Source organism: Denticeps clupeoides, chromosome 15, assembly GCF_900700375.1.
Source record: "Denticeps clupeoides chromosome 15, fDenClu1.1, whole genome shotgun sequence".
In the NCBI taxonomy this organism is placed as follows: domain Eukaryota; kingdom Metazoa; phylum Chordata; class Actinopteri; order Clupeiformes; family Denticipitidae; genus Denticeps; species Denticeps clupeoides.
The window spans coordinates 17,076,589-17,095,899 of NC_041721.1; the positions used below are offsets into that span (position 1 = coordinate 17,076,589).

Genomic DNA, 19,311 nt, shown 5'->3' on the forward strand with positions numbered 1-19,311 from the left:
GTGTGTGTACGTGTGCGTGGTCGGGAGGCGTCATCATAATACTACAGTCCCCGTTTAATTGATCTCGGGCACCACCGACCCGCCCCTTCGTACATCCAGCGAGCGGAGCCACGGCGCGCCGCGGAGCCCAGCCCAGCCCAGCCCCGCGCGTCCACAACAAAGCAATGAGCGGCCGCGTCTCCGCGCACCAGCCCGGGGACACGGAGCACACGTGCGCGACGTCGGCGTGATCGCGACAGGTAAGGCGTCCCCCGGGTCGTCGCTCGTGCGGCTCGCGTTGTCCCTTTTGTGTCGCCGCTCCGTCGCGCGTGACAGTCGCGTCTCCTGCGAGGGTTACCGGGACGGTGCTGCAGCCCCCCGTTATTAGAGCCCCCCGTTATTTCTGATTTCGTGGAAACCGCCACAGCGACGCGTTTACGTAGGTGAGCCCTGTCATGCTGATCACCTTATGTTATAATTAATAAGAACGGATTGGTAGGGTGGTAGTAGCCTAGTGGGTAACACGCTGGCATATGAACCAGAAGACCCAGGTTCAAATCCCACTTACTACCATTGTGTCCCTGAGCAAGACACTTAACCCTAAGTCTCTCCAGGGGGGGACTGTCCCTGTAACTACTGATTGTAAGTCGCTCTGGATAAGGGCATCTGGTAAATGCTGTAAATGATAGCAACTTAAGGATTTCTGAATGACAAAAGATCTGACAAGATCTGGTAAGATTCTTGAACAGTGCTCTTGCTTGATTATTAATTGAAGTGTGGGGGGCGGCGGCGACATGTCCCTGATTGAGGGGACACCATCTAGTCTAGCACAGACTCAGTAAAGTAGTTTTCTTACAAGCCACCGTGCCATCTGACACTCCATCACTCCCCCTGCCTCGGCCCGCTCTTCTCTCATCACCAGCACATTTCACCGAATGACCTATATGCATCGTCCTGTTCGGCACATCTCGCCTCTGGTCTGCGGAGGGAAATGTGAAAGTGGACGTCCACCCAGAAACCTTCCTTTCTTTCCATCTTTGACTGGCAGGCATCTGTTCTTCCTACTCATTAAATCCGAAGGGAGGGTAATAATCTGGATGTTGCCCCTGCAGGGCACCACCTCGCAGGGCACCAGAATGGTATCGCAGGATCGTATTAAGCCTCGCCGGTAATGAGCTCACGTCGGTTGGATCCTGTCTCTGTTGCAAGCTAATCAGCCAGATCTTTAACGACGGCCAAATTTGGGCTCCTGGTAAAAATCTTCTTTTGCCCGCAGCGGGTTTGGCACGGGGTCGCCGGGCGCGTGCAGCCGACATCTAATGGCCTTGTTCCTTCCTCGTTGCGGTGCGGTCGAGGCAGAGTAGCCCGAGAGTCAGGTGTAAGGCCTAGACCAACATTAGACTGCGTCCATGAATGGGATTTCTGGATCTCATTTGAAGGCTGCGAGGAACCTGTTGGAGGAACCGGTGAGGAGCTGTTGGAGGCTCGGCAAAAAGGTGCCAACAGCTGCTCCGGCATCTGCACCGTCACCCTAGAAGAGCGTTTTACAATGGCAAAGGCAAAGTTCCAATTTATATACTCATCTATTTTATTTTGTTTACCACTTAATGGGATTCGCTGTAAAAATGGCATAGAACGGGAACAGGACATCGGCCTGTTGACTTCTTTTTACCTTCCGCTGCAGAACCCAATCTTAGTCCCCTCTGGCCGCACGTTTTCCTTTTACATTTCTGCTCCCTGACCGATAAATCACAGGCTGGTGAAAGACCACCTTGACTATTGTTCCATCCGGCACCCTCACGCGTTGAGAACAAAGCCCGCAGACTCACACTGGGCTTGGTGCTCTTCCCAGATGCACCGTCCCCTGTCCTTTCCGCTGCAGAGTTTGAACTCGTTTTTTTTTTTACTGTTTTACCGGGGAAATGAAAATGTCTTTCCCTGCACACCGGTTACGGGAACAAAGTGCAGTGTTTACACAGGCCAGTTATTGCGACGGTGTTTCTGGAGCACCACTTCCTTATGCAGAGAGTCTTCTCGTCGTTAGTAACAGGGAAATTGCGTGTGAAGCAGCTCCGGGGTTAAATATCCAGAGGAACCTGCAGCTTTGAAATCATCTGGTCTATGGACAACTGAAGATGGTGGAAGTAGCTTTGGCCAGACTGCTGCTGGATGGGATAGGTTTTTTTTTCAGACAGTTGCTGTGCAATAAAGACATTTATGACAATACTTTTGCTGCAGTGGGGAAGGTAGCAGATTTGTCGAGTTTGAAATGACTATTAACCTCCATTGTGTAAGTTACAGAGGTGCAGTGGTGGCCTAGCGGTTAAGGGAGCGGCACCGTAATCAGAAGGTTGCCGGTTCGAATCCCGATCCGTCAAGGTACCACTGAGGTGCCACTGAGCAAAGCACCGTCCCCACACACTGCTCCCCGGGCACCTGTCATGGCTGCCCACTGCTCACTCAGGGTGATGGGTTAAATGCAGTGGACAAATTTCACTGTGTGCACCGTGTGCTGTGCTGCTGTGTATCATATGTGACAATCACTTCACTTTAATAAGATACTAGTCACAGGTACTAGTCCCCCACACAGACTGCTCACTGATTCTGTACAAGCCAATAATTGTTTCATTCATTTGGGCTAATAATGTAAGTAAAAAAAGGGCAGAATTATAAAAATAATTTTCTGAGCATACATATGATTTTGAACAGTTGTTTATATGCGTTTCTGTACTTTATTTTTGAGCTTCCAGTAGACGGTAACGCATCACTTTTAAATAGTTCAATGGAAGCAACCCAGTTTTTGACCAAGTTAACAGACAGACACTGCTCACTGATACTAGTTACAGACAGATACTAGTCTAGTCACAGACAGATACTGCTCACTGATACTAGTTACAGACAGATACTAGTCTAGTCACAGACAGACACTGCTCACTGATACTAGTTACAGACAGATACTAGTCTAGTCACAGACAGACACTGCTCACTGATACTAGTCACAGACAGATACTAGTCTAGTCACAGACAGATACTGCTCACAGACAGGTACTAGTCTAGTCACAGACAGACACTGGTCACTGATACTAGTCACAGACAGGTACTAGTCTAGTCACAGACAGACACTGGTCACTGATACTAGTTACAGACAGACACTAGTCTAGTCACAGACAGACACTGCTCACTGATACTAGTTACAGACAGATACTAGTCTAGTCACAGACAGATACTGGTCACTGATACTAGTTACAGACAGATACTAGTCTAGTCACAGACAGACACTAGTCTAGTCACAGACAGACACTGGTCACTGATACTAGTTACAGACAGACACTAGTCTAGTCACAGACAGACACTGCTCACTGATACTAGTTACAGACAGATACTAGTCTAGTCACAGACAGACACTGCTCACTGATACTAGTTACAGACAGATACTAGTCTAGTCACAGACAGATACTGGTCACTGATACTAGTCATAGACAGATATTAGTCTAGTCACTGACTATTTTTATCCACACATTTTGTGTGTGTGTGTATGTATGTATGTGTATATATATATTATATAGTTAGAGGATATAAATGTAAATAAATTAGGGGATGAAAATAGTCTGTGACTAGACTAGTATCTGTCTGTGACTAGTATCAGCCACAACAAGTGATTCCTGAGTGATTAGCAACTTTACTAAAGAAAATGACAGAAAAACTACATGGCTGAAGCTGTTTGAAACGACTCGTATGAATCATACATATACACACACACCTTGTATGGTTCATATGAGTCGTTTCAAACAGCTTCAGCCATGCAGTTTATCTAAATCAGACATTTCCTTGAATCACTTGATGTGGTTGTACAGTACTGTCAGTACTGTCCTAGTTTCAGTTAAGCTTTCACCTGAAATGACTTCAGGATAACTAGACTGACTGTGATAGAGTAGTTGTAAATACATTAAATAATTGCATATGAAATTGTAATGTTTTTTTTTTTGCATTGCATCACTGTACATAGTACTCATGATACAAATTCCAAATGCAGTGATCCATGGAAACAGCTGCAGATGTACACTGTGGGAAAATTCTTTGCCAATCTCTAGAGAATTGTTGTTGGAGCTGAACAGATATAAAGCAATTCTAAAGAATATTTTAAGTTTATTCCATAAAGTTTATTCATTGACTCATAGATTTAGGCCGAGATTAAATTTATTATCTTGCAAAACAGTTTCAAATGGGGATGGGGGGGTTATATTGTTGCCAAATGCATAGAAAACAGAACATTTAATTCAGACTTTTTTGCTGCAGTAGCACAATGACTGGTAGAATCCGAACAAGCACTGATTACACAGTGACACCGGGATTTATGGACATTCTTGGGCATTCAGAAGACATGTGGGCAATGTGCCTGCCTTGTGATGTGATTCCTGAGCAGATTTGGAGTCGTAGATGAAACATGTTTTAGCAGCCACATTTCTGAGCATGCTCTGTTTATTTGCCCAAAGCCTCTGTGAGGTCATCATGTCAGGCCGGGGGACGAACCCCGCGTTTGTGTGGCTGTTTCTGGTGTATATTGTTACTACATCCAACATGATCCCCCCCTATTGACCCTCTCAGCAACACCAGAAAGCAGAGCCCAGAATTGGATTTCTGGACAGCGTGCAGGGATATGTTATCACCTCCAAGACCCATCAGTGTGTCTAGACTCCCATTCTATGAGCTCTTATGATGTGCGCACCTCAGTGTGCCGAGTTTTTGGTAATTTGTTTCTCATTTTTGCCCGATGCGCCCTCATCCACCAGTGAACTTGTGTTTTTTCTGAAACAGGGTGTGGTACCTATTGTCTGGCGTCTAAATTCACTGGTGCATTATTAAGCAGTGTGTTTTTGAAATGGCACATGTTGTGCATATGCACTGTGACCTGGGACTGGGGATCTTCTGCTGGTGGCGCTGAAGGACCTTTTTCTTTTAGACTGATGGCATTAATTGCATTCATACTGTATATGGTTCCTCATCTGAAGACCGAGCTATGTAATAATAATAATAGTAACCATCAATAGCTGTAGGGATCCTTCATTGCCATAAAAAGCACACACCTCTGAATAATGAATAGGTTTCTTCTTTGTCTGTCTTTTGGTATAACAAATGAAAAACAAACATGGACACACCCATAAATGTTGTTTTGTGCTTCACTGTTTTCCATTTCCTGGGAGATCTCCAAAGAAGATACTGCATTACTAAACATCAAGCTATCAATCCAAATAGTGGCGAGGAGCTGACTGTGGTGCTGATCCAGAGCTGATGAACGGCGTGGGTGCGAGAGGTGGCAGAAATGCATGTCTGCTAATACAACTACTCTTTCATTCCAGCTGACAGCTATTGTCTTGCATCTGGCCCGTAGGCCATGAGCTGACAGTCTTGTAGGTGTCTGTTTTTGGAGTGGCTGGTTTGTTATCCGGCCCTCAGGCAGCATGAAAGATGCCTTTCGGTTATTTTTAACTGTTATGGCCACATTGCGTAGTGCCAATAAAAAAGATTAAGGCGTTAAAACCGGTTCTATGAACCAGTTGTGAACAATTGAAATGTTGATACAATGCGTGCAACTGCCACTAACTGTCACAGAGTTTGTGTGTCTTTTTCCTGCCTTATTTCCTCAAATCTGCTTTTTTTTTCTCTCTCTCTTATCTGGCAACCGCAGTGTGATTGCTGCAGTTGTTGCTTGTGGTCGGAATGAAAGAAATGTTCTCTGAGCACTGCTCTCATGGACTGGGCTTCTGCTTTAGCCCTGTGAGCAGACTGCGAGCGAGGGATTCGGAGCACAGGGGAGGCAGGTGATTTATTTATATCCTCTAATTTCGACGCTGCCATTTCGCCTGGTTGTTGTCTATCCCTCCATTGTTTCAGGCGCACCAGAGCGGCCTCCCTCCCACTCAGCGCTGCGAGCGCCAGTCATTTTGAAAGCACATTCACACTTGTGCAATTATGGCCAGAGAGAGGGAGGGAGATAAAAAGAGGGAGGGAGGGAGGAAGGGAGGGAGAGTGAAAGCTGTGCTAAAGAGACACGCAGCCAGCAGGGGACAATGATTAAAGTGTCGCTGCCTTGCGTGCAGGGGCCATCGGCAAGGGGTCACCGGACAGGGAACAGTGAAGACGAAGACAGAGGACTCGTTCAAGTCCTGTCCAGCCCTGAAGCCCCCAGTCCCCATTTCTTTTTCTTTTTTTTTTTTCACCAGCTGGCATTACAACAGAAGTCTGCATTAAGAATATGGGGAAGATCAAAAAAGTAAAACAATTTTCTCTTATGGCTGAATGTATATATTTTTGATACATTAATTAAAACATTTAGAGCAATTTTTTTGTTTAGTTTTTTTTAAGACTACCCAAAAAGAGCGCAAAAAACCATTGAAGAATCCGTGATTGAATGGAATTGTTTTCAGGTTGGTAGTGGCAGTCTGCAGAACTGAAATATATCATGAATACAACTCAAAATTTAACTCAGCGCCATAAATATTGCATCTTTTTTATTTGGTTACAATGTAGGATCGACAAATGCACAGTTGGTTTCTGTTTCATAGCAGAGGACTGTTGAAAATTAAAAGCGAAAATGACTTGTCGTTGATTTGAAAGGTTTTTTATGGCATCTCCTTCCTCTATGCCTTGCAGCTCATTTTGTCAGCTGTTGGTTTTTCAGATGCCCAGCTGGTCTCTGGAAGGAAGCACGTTTAAGCGAGCAGGAGGAAGCCTGCGCTTTACGGATAATGACTCTGACGCAGCAGCCACAGCTTGCAACTAAAACATTCGCATCGAAAGCAGATGAGCAGCAGTGTTGCCAGGTTGGCCAAATACATGCTGTCTTGAGTGTGGACAATTCCAGCATCCCTATTCGATTGCTCTGAACAGCCCCCATCACCCGAAACGCTTTGCTTTAACACATACAGAAAATACACATACAGAGTCTCATTCTTATTTTATGGATAATTCGATGGAATCCTGGCCCTGGGACTCTAGTGTGGAACTTTATTACAGTACTGTAAGGCCGGTTCTAGTGATATTACATTAGAGCCACACTGATGGGTTTTGTTGGTGCTCAGCACCTGGCGACTATATCACTGTACTGCGGCACTGTATGGTATGGTTACATACCAAGTCATTATGTATATCAAAAAAATTAGATGACTTCATGCCGTATACAGTCTGCACATCACGTCTGTTAAGACAGCCATTTACCTTATTCATGCATTGAAAGTCATGAGAGGAATATCACCATCTTTATTATTAGGCCATTTAGAAATTGGGTGAAATGTCACCCAATGGCATTTATGGCATTTATCAGATGTCATTTACTAAGTGGGGTTTGAACCTGTGACTTTGTGGTCTTCTGGTTCATCTGTGAGTGTCTTACCCACTAGGCTACTACCAGTCCCTTGTTACCTCAGGTGCATGAATAGTTTGTTAGTTGTGTTGTCATGACCCTAGTTGAATTTTCCATGCCACGAAAGTCATATCAATAAATAACATACTGATCATTATAAAATGATACATTGATTATTTGTAACATTTAGATAAACTGTGTTCAGCATAAATCCACATCTGACTGTAGATTATAATCGGTTCTTTGGTTTGAAAATGTTTGAGAATTATGATTCCTTCAACTCTGTTTAAATCAGATTTGGAATTCATTTGGAAAGGCTAGGGTTGCCATTTCTCCAATTTGCATTAACTGCTGTGGTGTGGTCTCATTCATCGGTGCGACCCTGTACAGTAAAGTGCATGGTATAAGGCTGACCCCTCAAGTAACCCCAGCCCTGTTTTTACTATAGAGTGTGCAGGAAATGTTATAGTCCTTTCTCATCGATAACGGGGATGGGATTAGGTGCACAATGTCTCCTTCATTACTTTGTAGTTCATGGATGCTGCGTTTTTTTTCCTTCTCTCATTTGAAGCTCTGGTCCCACTGCAGGTCAGCACGTATTCGCAGAGGTGATTATTTCAGCATAGCGTGTGGCCGAGAGGCGCTGGGTGGCTGACGCAGATGAAAGGGCCCTTTGAAGGCATGCTTCGCGTGCCTAAAATGTCTGAGTGGGCCTGACAGGGACTCTCCGCCTGCCGGTTGACTCCTGACTTCTTTCCATTCCACATTTCACTCCCACTGTGCGCTGTCCAGCCAGGTAATTACCGTCCCCGGCGGTGAAGCGCTGGTTATCATTTAACTTGGCCTTCAGTTTGGATCTCGGTGCACAATGCATGTGAACAAACGCTGTCTGTTTGTCTTTGAATTCCTATTTTCTGTGTGTGTGTGTGTTTGTTCAGATGGTCTTTCTATCTGTGACTCTCTACTACACACACACACACACACACACACACATGCAGTCCAAAGTCCAATAAAAATTTAAATTATTCAATTTAGTAGTTTCATTTTGACACTTTTACACATGAGCTGTTACTGTCGAGATGCCTTGTTTCAAAAGTTTCCATGGAGTTGCAAACAAATGCAGATTCCTACACTGGATCTGTATTCACTTGAGTTAAGCGCATCACAAAGGGAAACTAGAGAAACATGCTCATCATGAAAATAAGCTTGTGGTTGTGCATGTCAAGGTGGACACCCACAGGAATGTCTCGGCCCGAGACATGTAATATACCAGACAGAACGTTCAAGTCGAGCTTGTTTTTCTGCCATGTGTTCATTCTTCACTCTCTGCCTAAATGAACCAGGAAGAGGTTAGTTTAAACAAAAAGTGAAGTAGAGGGTCAAAGTGCTGCTACGTGCGTGCCGGCTAAGACCGATTGTACTTCCTCTTTGGAAAACAGCGCTGCTTTGATGGCGGTGACTCGGATCCGTCAGCCGTGCGACGCCCTTGGCTTCGTGTCGGGCGTGTACAGGCTCAGTCAGTAAGAGGTATGGCAGCTGAAAGGAGATGTGGTCCACCTGGAGAACGACAACAAAGAATAAAGATCACGCCGAGAAGCGTCTGAGGCAGAAGTGGCGCGGCTGTGGGTGAGTCTCCTCTAAACCCGGACTGCTTAGGAGCTCGCCTGTGATGGGACCTTTGCCTTCGTTGGCTTGAACCCGTGGACACCAACCAAAATGATGATAAAGGAAAATGAAATGCCGTGGGCTGTTCTTGTTCCATGTCACAGGAGTGTGGAAATGGGAGCAGCACGTGGAATAGAGGTGTGTGAGCATGGAAAATAAATGTTGTTCTCTGTGGCGGTGTGTGATGTGCGCTTTCATTAAAAACCAGCTAACTACAGTGTGCAGATTTGACAGACATTTTTCTTGAGACTTGGGACGAAACGTGTCCTACCCCCCCAAAAAAAAGGTTAAAAAAAACAACACTGTCATTTTGAAGTATTAATGCGTATGAAATAAGAAATAAAAAACAAAAAACAGTCTTGTTACAGATAATTTTTTACATTATTCAGTATTCAAGGCAGTCCTTGTTTATGTCCCTATAACCACTAGACTGGGACGTAACAAATTTGTGTTTTTCTGCTGTTTTTTTCTTTTCCACGTGCACCAGCGGTGCAGAGATTTGGCCGTTTTTTTTTTCACCACACCGAACGGACTACATTCCTACGTAGCGGAATAGGGCCTGGTCCACGTCTCCCTTTTTCTCAGGCTTGTGTTTGTGTTCATGTTGTTAGTTTTCACCAAGGAGATTTTGGTGACATTTGAAACGTGAGTTACTACAGTTGTCTGTAGAAACTGGTGTATTTCGTTACATTTTCATTGTATTTTTGTACATTACCTTTCATTAATTTTCTGTTTGGTAAAATGTCTATTACTTCAGACTGCAGAGGACTTTTCTATTAGTCTTACCACCTACGATAAGGATTCAAACGAGTCTTTATTTTGGACAGGTTTCCCGGCAAAACTGAAAGTCCAGTTTCTCAGGGTGTGAAGCAATAGACTGTTACAGCACCAGTTTATCTGGTTCCTGTGGCACACGGTTTTCTGCTCCAGTCGGTGAGTGTGTGAGCTGTGGTCACCCATGAAATGCACCCAGGGAGCTCAGTGGCACCTTGGCGGCTCAGGATTTGCCCCACTGCCCCAATGACAGAGTTGTTGCTTTTGGAGGAATTTAAAAACTGCATTCCAGGCAAAGTTGCGATGTTACTTAATCGACCAAAAAGTTCCAGCTTTGGCGCAGGTTACTTCTCCTGAAAACAGTTTTATTATAGGTTCTTGCGTCGTTGGAGTTGTTATGCGAGAAGTGGAATTCAGAGACCAATCAAAATTAGTAGAAGCTTATGAGGGTTAGTCTAAGTTGAGTGACACTGATTGTCATTCGCACACTCAAAAGGAGGCACAAAACTTGTATATGTCATATTAATGTTGATATCTTTCCATTCCAGAGAGAGAGAGATTCTGGGAGTAAGTAAGTTTCTCCCGCGTGTGTTGGTTCTGTAGTTTCATTCTTCCTACTCACCAGATGAGGATGGTTTGAGTTTTCGGAAATGTTATCAAATAGGAGAAGCACACTTGACCCATTGCTGCCACCTGCCACAATACGCGCCCCTCCGGATCAAGCTAGGCGCTCGCATTGACCTCTGCTACTACTTCCCTCGGGGGTTGAACCCATGACAAACGTCGTGAGACACTGGCGCTTTCCGGCAAATAATTTTACTTTTGTTTCTTTGTGTTTTATAATTCTTATAATTCATCCCATAGACTGGAATGTAAGAACAGGGCAAATGATGGTTAGGAGAGAGGAACAGAAAGCATATCATAGGATCTTGAAATGTCTTTGTGTTGGGCATTATGTCTTAATGTCTCTCTTTAAACCCTCTTTTTCAGATGTTTTGGTGGGGTGGAGCTGGAGAACACCCACCATGAAGCAGTGGAAGCAGTTTGTGCTGCTGGGAATGCTCGGGTGGGTGGTGCTCTTTCTGGCCCTCTTCTCTTATTTCATGGATGCCCACGAACATCGCAACTACATATTGCTTTCCCATGCTGGCACCAGTCACTTGACTTCCTTCTTCAGTGCTGGGCGTGAGCCAGTCCACCCCAAGCCTAGGGACCTAGACCTCAGCCCGGTTGCACAACTGGACCTAACTGGGGATGCTGGACAAGACATAAAGGCATCAAGGGAGTTCTTCAGGGGGTCCAGGTTGTCCTGGCTTGTGAGTGAAGCCAGTGAAGAGCAGAAGAACAAATTGGAATCAGTGTTGGGCCCGTCTAGGCTTGAGCATTGGCAGAAGTTGAGGATGAAGTATATTAATCAGAGCAAGGGCAAGAAAGACCTGGGGGACTTCAAAGGATTATTTGTCTCCAGGTTCAGGTCAGTTTTCAGCCGACTAAGGCAGGGGGACGCGACTTTCCAGATGCTGAGTCCCCGTCTGAAGTCGGCCATGCAGGCGTACATAGACATCAACAGGCACAAAGTGACCTACACAGGAAGCCGTACAACCAAGCTGAGTGGTGACAAACTGCTCTGCCAGTTGAAGAGCAAGTCGCTCGGGGCGACTCTCAATGGGACCGAGCAGCCCTTCTCCAAGTTTGGGTGGGACAAGCTGGCCCCCCCCCCACCTCTGGAGAAACTGTATGGAGGCCCTCTGAAGAGCTGCGCCGTGGTCACGTCAGCCGGAGCCATACTCGGTTCCTCCCTGGGAAAGGAGATCGGTGAGTTCTCGCGTGCCCTGTCTACGCCGCAATCTGTTAACTGATTGATGGCTTTAGTGAACAGGAAGAACAACTCAGTGGTTCCAGGATTTGGCGTCCTTGTTGCCCTGAGTTCATCTTAGTCAGACATTAGTCCAGGGTGGTAGTAGCCTAGTGGGTAAAACACTCGCCAATGAACCAGAAGACCCAGGTTCAAATCCCACTTACTACCATTGTGTCCCTGAGCAAGACACGTAACCCTGAGTGTCTCCAGGGGGGGACTGTCCCTGTAACTACTTATTGTAAGTCACTCTGGATAAGGCTGTCTGATAAATGCTGTAAATGTAAATGATGTAAATGGTACAACGTTTGTGTTGAAATTTCCCTCATATGGCTAATTTGCAAGACAAAATTACATTTTGTAGCAAAGCTACTATTTTTTTTTAAAGGTCATGAGGGGGCACACACTGTCACTCTTTACACAAGTGCAAAAATATTTAAAGATCATGCTTCTTTCTTGTCGTAGTTATGTAAATCCTGAGGATGCCTTTGACCTGACACTAACAAACTCTAGTTCAAAAATAGTACCTGTAGATTGTTTGAAGTCTCAAAAACTATTTCTGTGTTAATGATTTAAACAGAATGCCGTCTCAATGAGTGGGAAAGAGCACAAGACATTTGATTTAAGTGTATTAATTTTAACATGACTTAAAAACATAACACAGCAATCAATATATCAATTAGGGTTGAAACTATCGAATATTTTTGGAATCGAGTATTCTGTCGTTTTTTTCATTGATTAATCGAGTATTCGGATAAATCATACTTTTGCGAGAGAGAGAGAGAGAGAGAGAGTGTATGGGGAAGGCGTGTTTTGAGATATAACCTATCAGTGAGTGTGTGTGTGTGTGTGTGTGTGTGTGTGTGTGTGTGTGTGTGGGTGTGGGCAGGGAAGACCATAGACGTGCGGGAGGGAGAGATGAGGAGGAATGAATTACATGAGTGAGATCTTATCATGCCTCGTCATAATCGACTCATAACACAAGCTACAGATAATTACAAATAAAGTACGTTCTAAGAAGCTCTAATGTTAGTTAGCAATCATAAAAATATGATACCTTGTAGAAGCTCTGAGTCCGCTTGGAGAAGTGAGGATATTTTTTCGGTTCAGGTGCGGTTCAGTATTGACAAAGTACTATCATAGTAAGCCAGGTCCGTTTTACAGTGTATACCCCGCACTACGTTGTCCACGCAGCATAAAATGGTCCCACACTTAAACATGTTACATTTACATTTACATATACAGCATTTACCAGACGCCCTTATCCAGAGTGACTTACAATCAGTAGTTACAGGGACAGTCCCCCCCCCGGAACAACTTAGGGTTAAGTGTCTTACTCAGGGACACAATGGTAGTAAGTGTGATTTGAACCTGGGTCTTCTGGTTCATAGACGAGTGTGTTTCCCACTAGGCTACTACCACCCTTGTTATGTTATGCCTTTTACGCACACCGGTATCTTCATTTTAGCTGGACTTTGGTGACGAATTAAACGAAGCCTCGAGGCAAAGGATTTTTTGTAATCGAATCATTCGAGTTTCAGCCCTAATATCAATATAACATAATGAGCAAACTGTGTTAGTAATTATTTTGCATGGGAACCATGGAAACGGGCATTGTCTAGCGTGGTGTGAAAAGGGAAAGGTTCAGTTATTAAAGGGTAAGTGTTGACAAAGCCCTGGAGCAAGTTTTCAAAAGCCGCACGTCTCATCACATCACTATTTGTCTTGACTTGCAATTTGGCGAATTATGACGTACGTACTTGTGATGCAAGGATCACCAGTTCTCCTTGGCTGTGTTCTGCATTGCTCTCTGGAAGTGTGAAGAGCACAAATCATGCAAATCACCAGTAGGCCCTCAAGTGTCATGCCTTGCATCTACAGAACACAAACCCATGAAGGCTGCTTTGCACACGCATCATATTGTGCATTGGGAATCAATTGATGGAGGTTAACAGAACAGTTTCCAAGTGTTCTGCACGAAAGTGGGGGTAAAGTGTAGTTGCTGCTGTGGCTGGGCGGTTGTAAGGGCGCAGTGACGCTGCTGTGTCCGCGTGGAAGGGGACCACACAACAGGAACGCTGTTCAACTCAGCCTGTCCTGGCTAATCACATGGTGCACAACACGGACAGTCTAGCACCAACATGTGAACTCAAGGTCAATGCCGGGGCCGGCGACTCGTCACAAAAACACACTCTCTCATCCACTTCTCGGGGACTATTTATTCTAGACGGCCACCGCACGCCAGTTGTCTGACGCCTACGTCACTCTCGCACTTCCCGTTACTCCATTATATCGCACGCAACGTTGTGGTGGAAAACAAACGAAAGTCAACTGTCGACTGAAAAATCGTTTTTCTACCGGAGAGTTGCAGACATCGCGACCAGCCGAGGCAAACCACCCTGACAAAGTCTCACTTATTTCAGCAGTTTCACAGCAACTTTCCCCAGAGAAAAACACTGCAACTTTTGTTGCAACGTTCAGGCATTTTAGATCGCAACAATCACAAAAAATGAAATCCTGGAGCGACTGATAATGACTGCTAATGTAGACCATCCCTCGGTAACTTAATTTAAAATGTTATATCTGGTTACCACATGTCAAGGGTAAATAAATAAGGTATATACATTTGTTAGTGTAGATAATATCATATTTTCCCCTCAAGTTGTAAACTAAGTAAGACAATATGTGCACATGAAGAAAGGCCGGCTGGCTGGATTTATAGCCACAACCAGTCATTGCAAATATTTTTTGCAGCAGGCATAGCAACATCAAAACTGAGCCCAACAGAGTCCAAGTCCAGATTTGTGCAGTTTTTAGAAAAATAAAAGATTGAGATGTACTTTGACTTGGTCCTGCTTCACATGTCTGGAAGGCCAGAACAGGTCTGGCTTGGATGGAGAAGCCACCTTTTTGGGGGGTTTTACATTTAAAAAATGATGCACTGTCTCTGATGGCTTTAGACCTTTGTCTCCTTTTACACGCTTTTTCTTTATGGATTTAAAGAAATTGGCGGCAGTTAACACAGTCTGACCTTAACCGTAGAAAGAAAAAACTGAACTGAAATGACGTGAAGGGCCAGTAAAAGGCGGTGTTCAGTCAAAGGGACATTTTCCAATGTGGTTCTCACACACACACACACACACACACACCCACCCTGCTGGCACCCTGTCTCACTCTCCCTTTTCACTGGCGTGTCCTTGATTTGATCTGCCTTTCAAAAAGGTGCACTGACGTAAAAAGCCTAATTGTTGGATGTGTGGGGAGTGGAGCACTGGAGCAGACAGCCGGTGACAGATAGATGTTTGAGTACAGCGCCCTTTCTCTATGTGTACTTGAATAGACTGTTACTGGCAAACAGAGTATGAGATTGAAATCTTTTATTTTATTTTTTATTCCCCTCTATTTATCCACCTGATTTTTGCTGCTTATGAGATCTTGTGAAAACCAACCCCCACAGTCCGCATCTGAGCTTAACCTGATTAAAAAAATATATATATATTTTTTCTTTTTGTGCATTTGAAAATAATGGACTGTGTACAGCGCTTCATTTCTCTGGAAATGGTAGTGCTGCCCTCTAGCGGCTAACTGTGTGCAGCCGTATTTTTATGTGCTTTTATGTGTTTTAAAGTTGTGGAACTTTAGGGAAAAAAAGGTATGTAAAGTTAATTTTTATATCTCTCTCTCTCGCTCTCTCTCTCTCTGGCTAAATAAGCTCTGGGTTAATGTGTGAGAGTGGACGTATGTGACCAGAACTTTCATTGTTCATTGGCATTTTAGACTCCCATGATGCAGTTTTGCGCTTCAATGCTGCTCCTACGGAAGGTTTTGAAAAAGATGTTGGAAGCAAAACCACCATCCGCGTCATCAACTCTCAGGTTAGAATTTCCCTTACAAAAACATGACTATATACCACACTCAGGCAGGTACACATGCACAGGCACATACACACTCACACTCTCACACAAAGAGGTTACTTTATACATAATGTTACTTTACCTTGAGCTGAAGTCACACCTGTCAGTTTAAAGGTCCCCTATTATAAAAATTTCATTTTGTGAGATTATTTAACATTTAATATGAGTTCCCCTAGCCTGTCTACAGTCCTGCAGTGGTTAGAAATTGCAATAGGTGTGCTTTGAGTGCTTTGGCCCACTCGATCGGATCTGGAATTTCTCCCCTTATGTCGTCATAAGGGGAAAGGTTACCTCCCCTTCTTCATGCTTTGCCCGCCCAGAGAATTTCCTACCCCTCCCCTAAAAAAGTAGCTCCACCGACTGTCATGGCTTCCAAACGTGCGAAGCATTACAGTTGCTCGTGATTGGATGTAAAAATTAATTTTTTTAGTTCCATCACGCAAGACGGCGACACAACGTCCTGTTTGGGGCAAACAATGTGTTTGGTGAATGGTGTTGATGACGTAATTTCTGCGAATCCCCGCTCAACTTCTATAGGCCGCTCTCCTCCTTGTCCCGCCGCGCTCCTCCTCGTTAGCATTTAAAGCTACAGACAATGAAACGGTGCATCCAGGACAAATCTCATTTTGAGACTGGATCAAAGTGGCTGTAATTCTGCACCAAGGCTGAATTTTGGAAAGAGACTTCAGATACAATATTAGGAGAACAATAAGACCGATATAGAAGTACAAAAGATATTTAATAATAGGAGACCTTTACTGTATTTTTGAAAAATTAAATCAGAAAATGTTGAAAAGCAACAAAATGTCTTGTTTTTTATTGTACAAACTACTTTCTTGGCCAGCTTTTTAGAAATACTTTTTATAGAAATATTATAAATATTTTTCTCATTATATTGTCATATCATTTTGACAACTACTTTTCTTGTGTGTTTTTCATGGTTACTTCTGTGTGTTTCCTTATTAATCCTATTGCTTTCAATCGTTTGTGTGTGTTTGTGTGTGTGTGCGTGTGCATGCCAACCCTAAAGATTCTGGCCAATGCAAACCATCACTTCAATACAAGCAAGATGTACAAGGACATTGCACTGCTAGCCTGGGACCCAGCACCCTACAGGACTGACCTGCAGAAGGTACGTCTCAATCTCACTCTTTTATTCTCTCGCTTCGTTCCTTGTCCATGCATCTCTTTCATATCCATGGGCTCTTCTCAGTAGTCCATTGTTTTCGCACTGTACACATTTTAAACATGATTTCTCGTTCAAGGTCCATCCTTTTTATGTCTTACATAAAAGTCTCTCACACACACGCACACACACACACACACACACACACATGTACAGATCCAGCCTTTGATTGTTGGTCGACCATACAGCCTCTCATTTGTCTACTCTTCATATAGAATTGTGATTATGTGGGACTGTCCTGAATTCTGTATTAATCAAGGAAGCTGAAAGGTGAAGACAGGTCCTGTCTCAAACAGGGAGAATTGTATTGAACAAATCAATAAATTGCATTTGTTAATATTATTTTCTAGTGTATATTACGTAGTTTGTTGGAAGGACATCTTATAAATGCTTCTAATACTCAAGGGTTTTGAATATTAGGCATGAAATGCATCATAATACAGCATCTCATGATGCTCCAGAGCAATGTAAAGCTCAAACAGTCATATCCATTTGCAGTTGATAACTACACCATATTCCCTCCGTGCTCTATGCCACTCACACACATGTCTGGGGCGGTGGTGGCCTAGCGGTTAAGGAAGTGGCCCTGTAATCAGAAGGTTGCTGGTTCGAATCCCGCCAAAGTGCCACTGAGCAAAGCACCGTCCCCACACACTGCTCCCCGGGCGCCTGTCATGGCTGCCCACTTTTCACTAAGGGTGATGGCTAAAAGCAGAGGACTCATTTCTTTGTGTACACCGTGTGCTGTGCTGCAGTGTTTCACAATGACAATCACTTCACTTTATAATAACCGTAATCCACATTCAGTCTTTTTGGACTAAACATTGAGAATATGGAATTCTGTAATGCACTTTGCTCTAATGCTATGAGACCTGTGCAGATGTTGTTTTTAATTATATAAAGTACCTGTAGAAGTGTTTTAGAAGGTGGGGTGCTGATGGGAAGTATCTTGGTCGCAGACTGATGCAGATGATGGAGAAGTCAGTCTGTAGTAGTGCAAAATATGTAGTGGTTTTCAAACACCTTCGAAAATATCTGCCACTAAAATGACCACAGCAGCAAACCAGAAGCACAGGCTTATTCAACTAGTTTCTGGCCACCGTCAGTAACACTCAGCACACTCAGAGGATGTTACCTTTACTATAATGCGGATAATAAGAATAATATATGCAGTGCAAATGAACAATTATCTCATAGTCTCATTGTGCACCACTAGAATGAGCCAAGGACATTTTAAATTTGTGCTAAGTGCATCACTAAGCATGGGGCTTGTTTGCTAGTGTACAGTGTCCTCAGGATTTACATAAATACAGATTGCGGAAAACAAGGTTTGAAACCACAGATCTAGAATTAGAAAGCAGTGTGCACAAAAACTCTCAGGTTCCTCATATTTAAATATATATATATAAATACACAAACAACAAAAAATAGCTCAATTGTTTGTTTTTCACGATTCAAGTAATGGCCAATCGGTTCTTTCTTGTTTTGTTGATTTACGTAAATCCTTTATGCAAATTTGTATGCTTTATTACATAATTTACGTGTTCTCTCTATGTACCATATGTTAGGATAGATGAGGTCTGATCTGGAATTGCTCACTGAGTGAATTGGGTCCATTTCTGTGCCTCCCAGTGGTCCGAGAGTCCAGAGTTCGACCTGTTCACTCCCTACATGGAGCGACGCCGGGCCTTTCCCGACCAGCCCTTCTACATCCTGCACCCCAGCTACCTGTGGAGGCTGTGGGACATGATCCAGGGAAATATCGAGGAGAACATTCCGCCCAATCCCCCGTCTTCGGGATTCATTGGTGAGTCTGTGCTGCATTACATGTGGTGTGCCGGGATCAGATAAAAATCTGCATGTTTGGTTTGGTGCCAGACTAGATATCATCCAGAATGAGGCAGTAACATGTGTGAACTACATGTGTGAATTGTCTGACTCCAGGGTGTTTTTTTGCATTGAATATGAAATGAACCTCTACTCTTGTTGTTGTTTTTATTGTATTCTGTATTTATAGTAGAAAAGACATTTTCAGTGCAGAGGTCAGCACCATAGACAGCTCCTTTATGACTGTTCATGAGTAAAGACCACCTTCACCTTCCTTACTATGTAACTGGATGTTCTGGCTGAGCATACAGTGGGCTCACATACCCCATGAAAGGTATATTGAAGATATGGGGGAAAAATGCCAAAGGTTTAATATGTGCCATCAGATTGGGTATCAGACATCACAAACTCTTTTAGGTGGGAGAAATGAACAGATTTCCACACTTTAGGAGCAGTCAGGTTTATTTGATTATCTGGAGTACATCTGCATCATGGGGGATCAAGGCGTCTAGACTGAGATTGATCAAACAAGGGTCAAGAGAAAAAAAAAGAGTCTTTTACACCTCTAAATCTACAGATGGACAAACTAATTCGAAGTAACAACCTGAATTGATGTGTAGGCATCTTAGTTTGGATCCTTTTTCCCCCAAGAAATGTTGCTTCAATTCAGCACAAAGTGTTTGTGCGAATGGACCCCTCAGTGCCTTCATGCAGGATGACAGTGCGAAAATTAAAACTGAAATGATGCCGT

The 19,311-nt window shown here is 43.8% G+C and overlaps 1 protein-coding gene across 5 annotated transcripts in view; it reads left to right on the forward strand.

Annotated features, from left to right (window-relative positions):
* Window positions 1-19,311, forward strand: part of st6gal2b (ST6 beta-galactosamide alpha-2,6-sialyltranferase 2b) — a 24,385-nt gene continuing 5,074 nt past the window's right edge. Inside the window, exons 1-7 of one of the 5 annotated variants that reach the window (XM_028954122.1) lie at window positions 1-239; window positions 7,911-8,135; window positions 8,779-9,142; window positions 10,769-11,593; window positions 15,411-15,508; window positions 16,578-16,679; window positions 18,366-18,540. In XM_028954122.1, the coding sequence (XP_028809955.1) occupies window positions 9,100-9,142; window positions 10,769-11,593; window positions 15,411-15,508; window positions 16,578-16,679; window positions 18,366-18,540 (1,243 nt within the window). In that variant the 5' untranslated portion in view covers window positions 1-239; window positions 7,911-8,135; window positions 8,779-9,099. Of the gene's footprint in view, window positions 240-7,910; window positions 8,136-8,393; window positions 9,143-9,831; window positions 9,938-10,768; window positions 11,594-15,410; window positions 15,509-16,577; window positions 16,680-18,365; window positions 18,541-19,311 lie in introns of those variants that run through there. The other 4 variants (XM_028954126.1, XM_028954125.1, XM_028954123.1 and 1 more) reach the window with 4 other exon arrangements.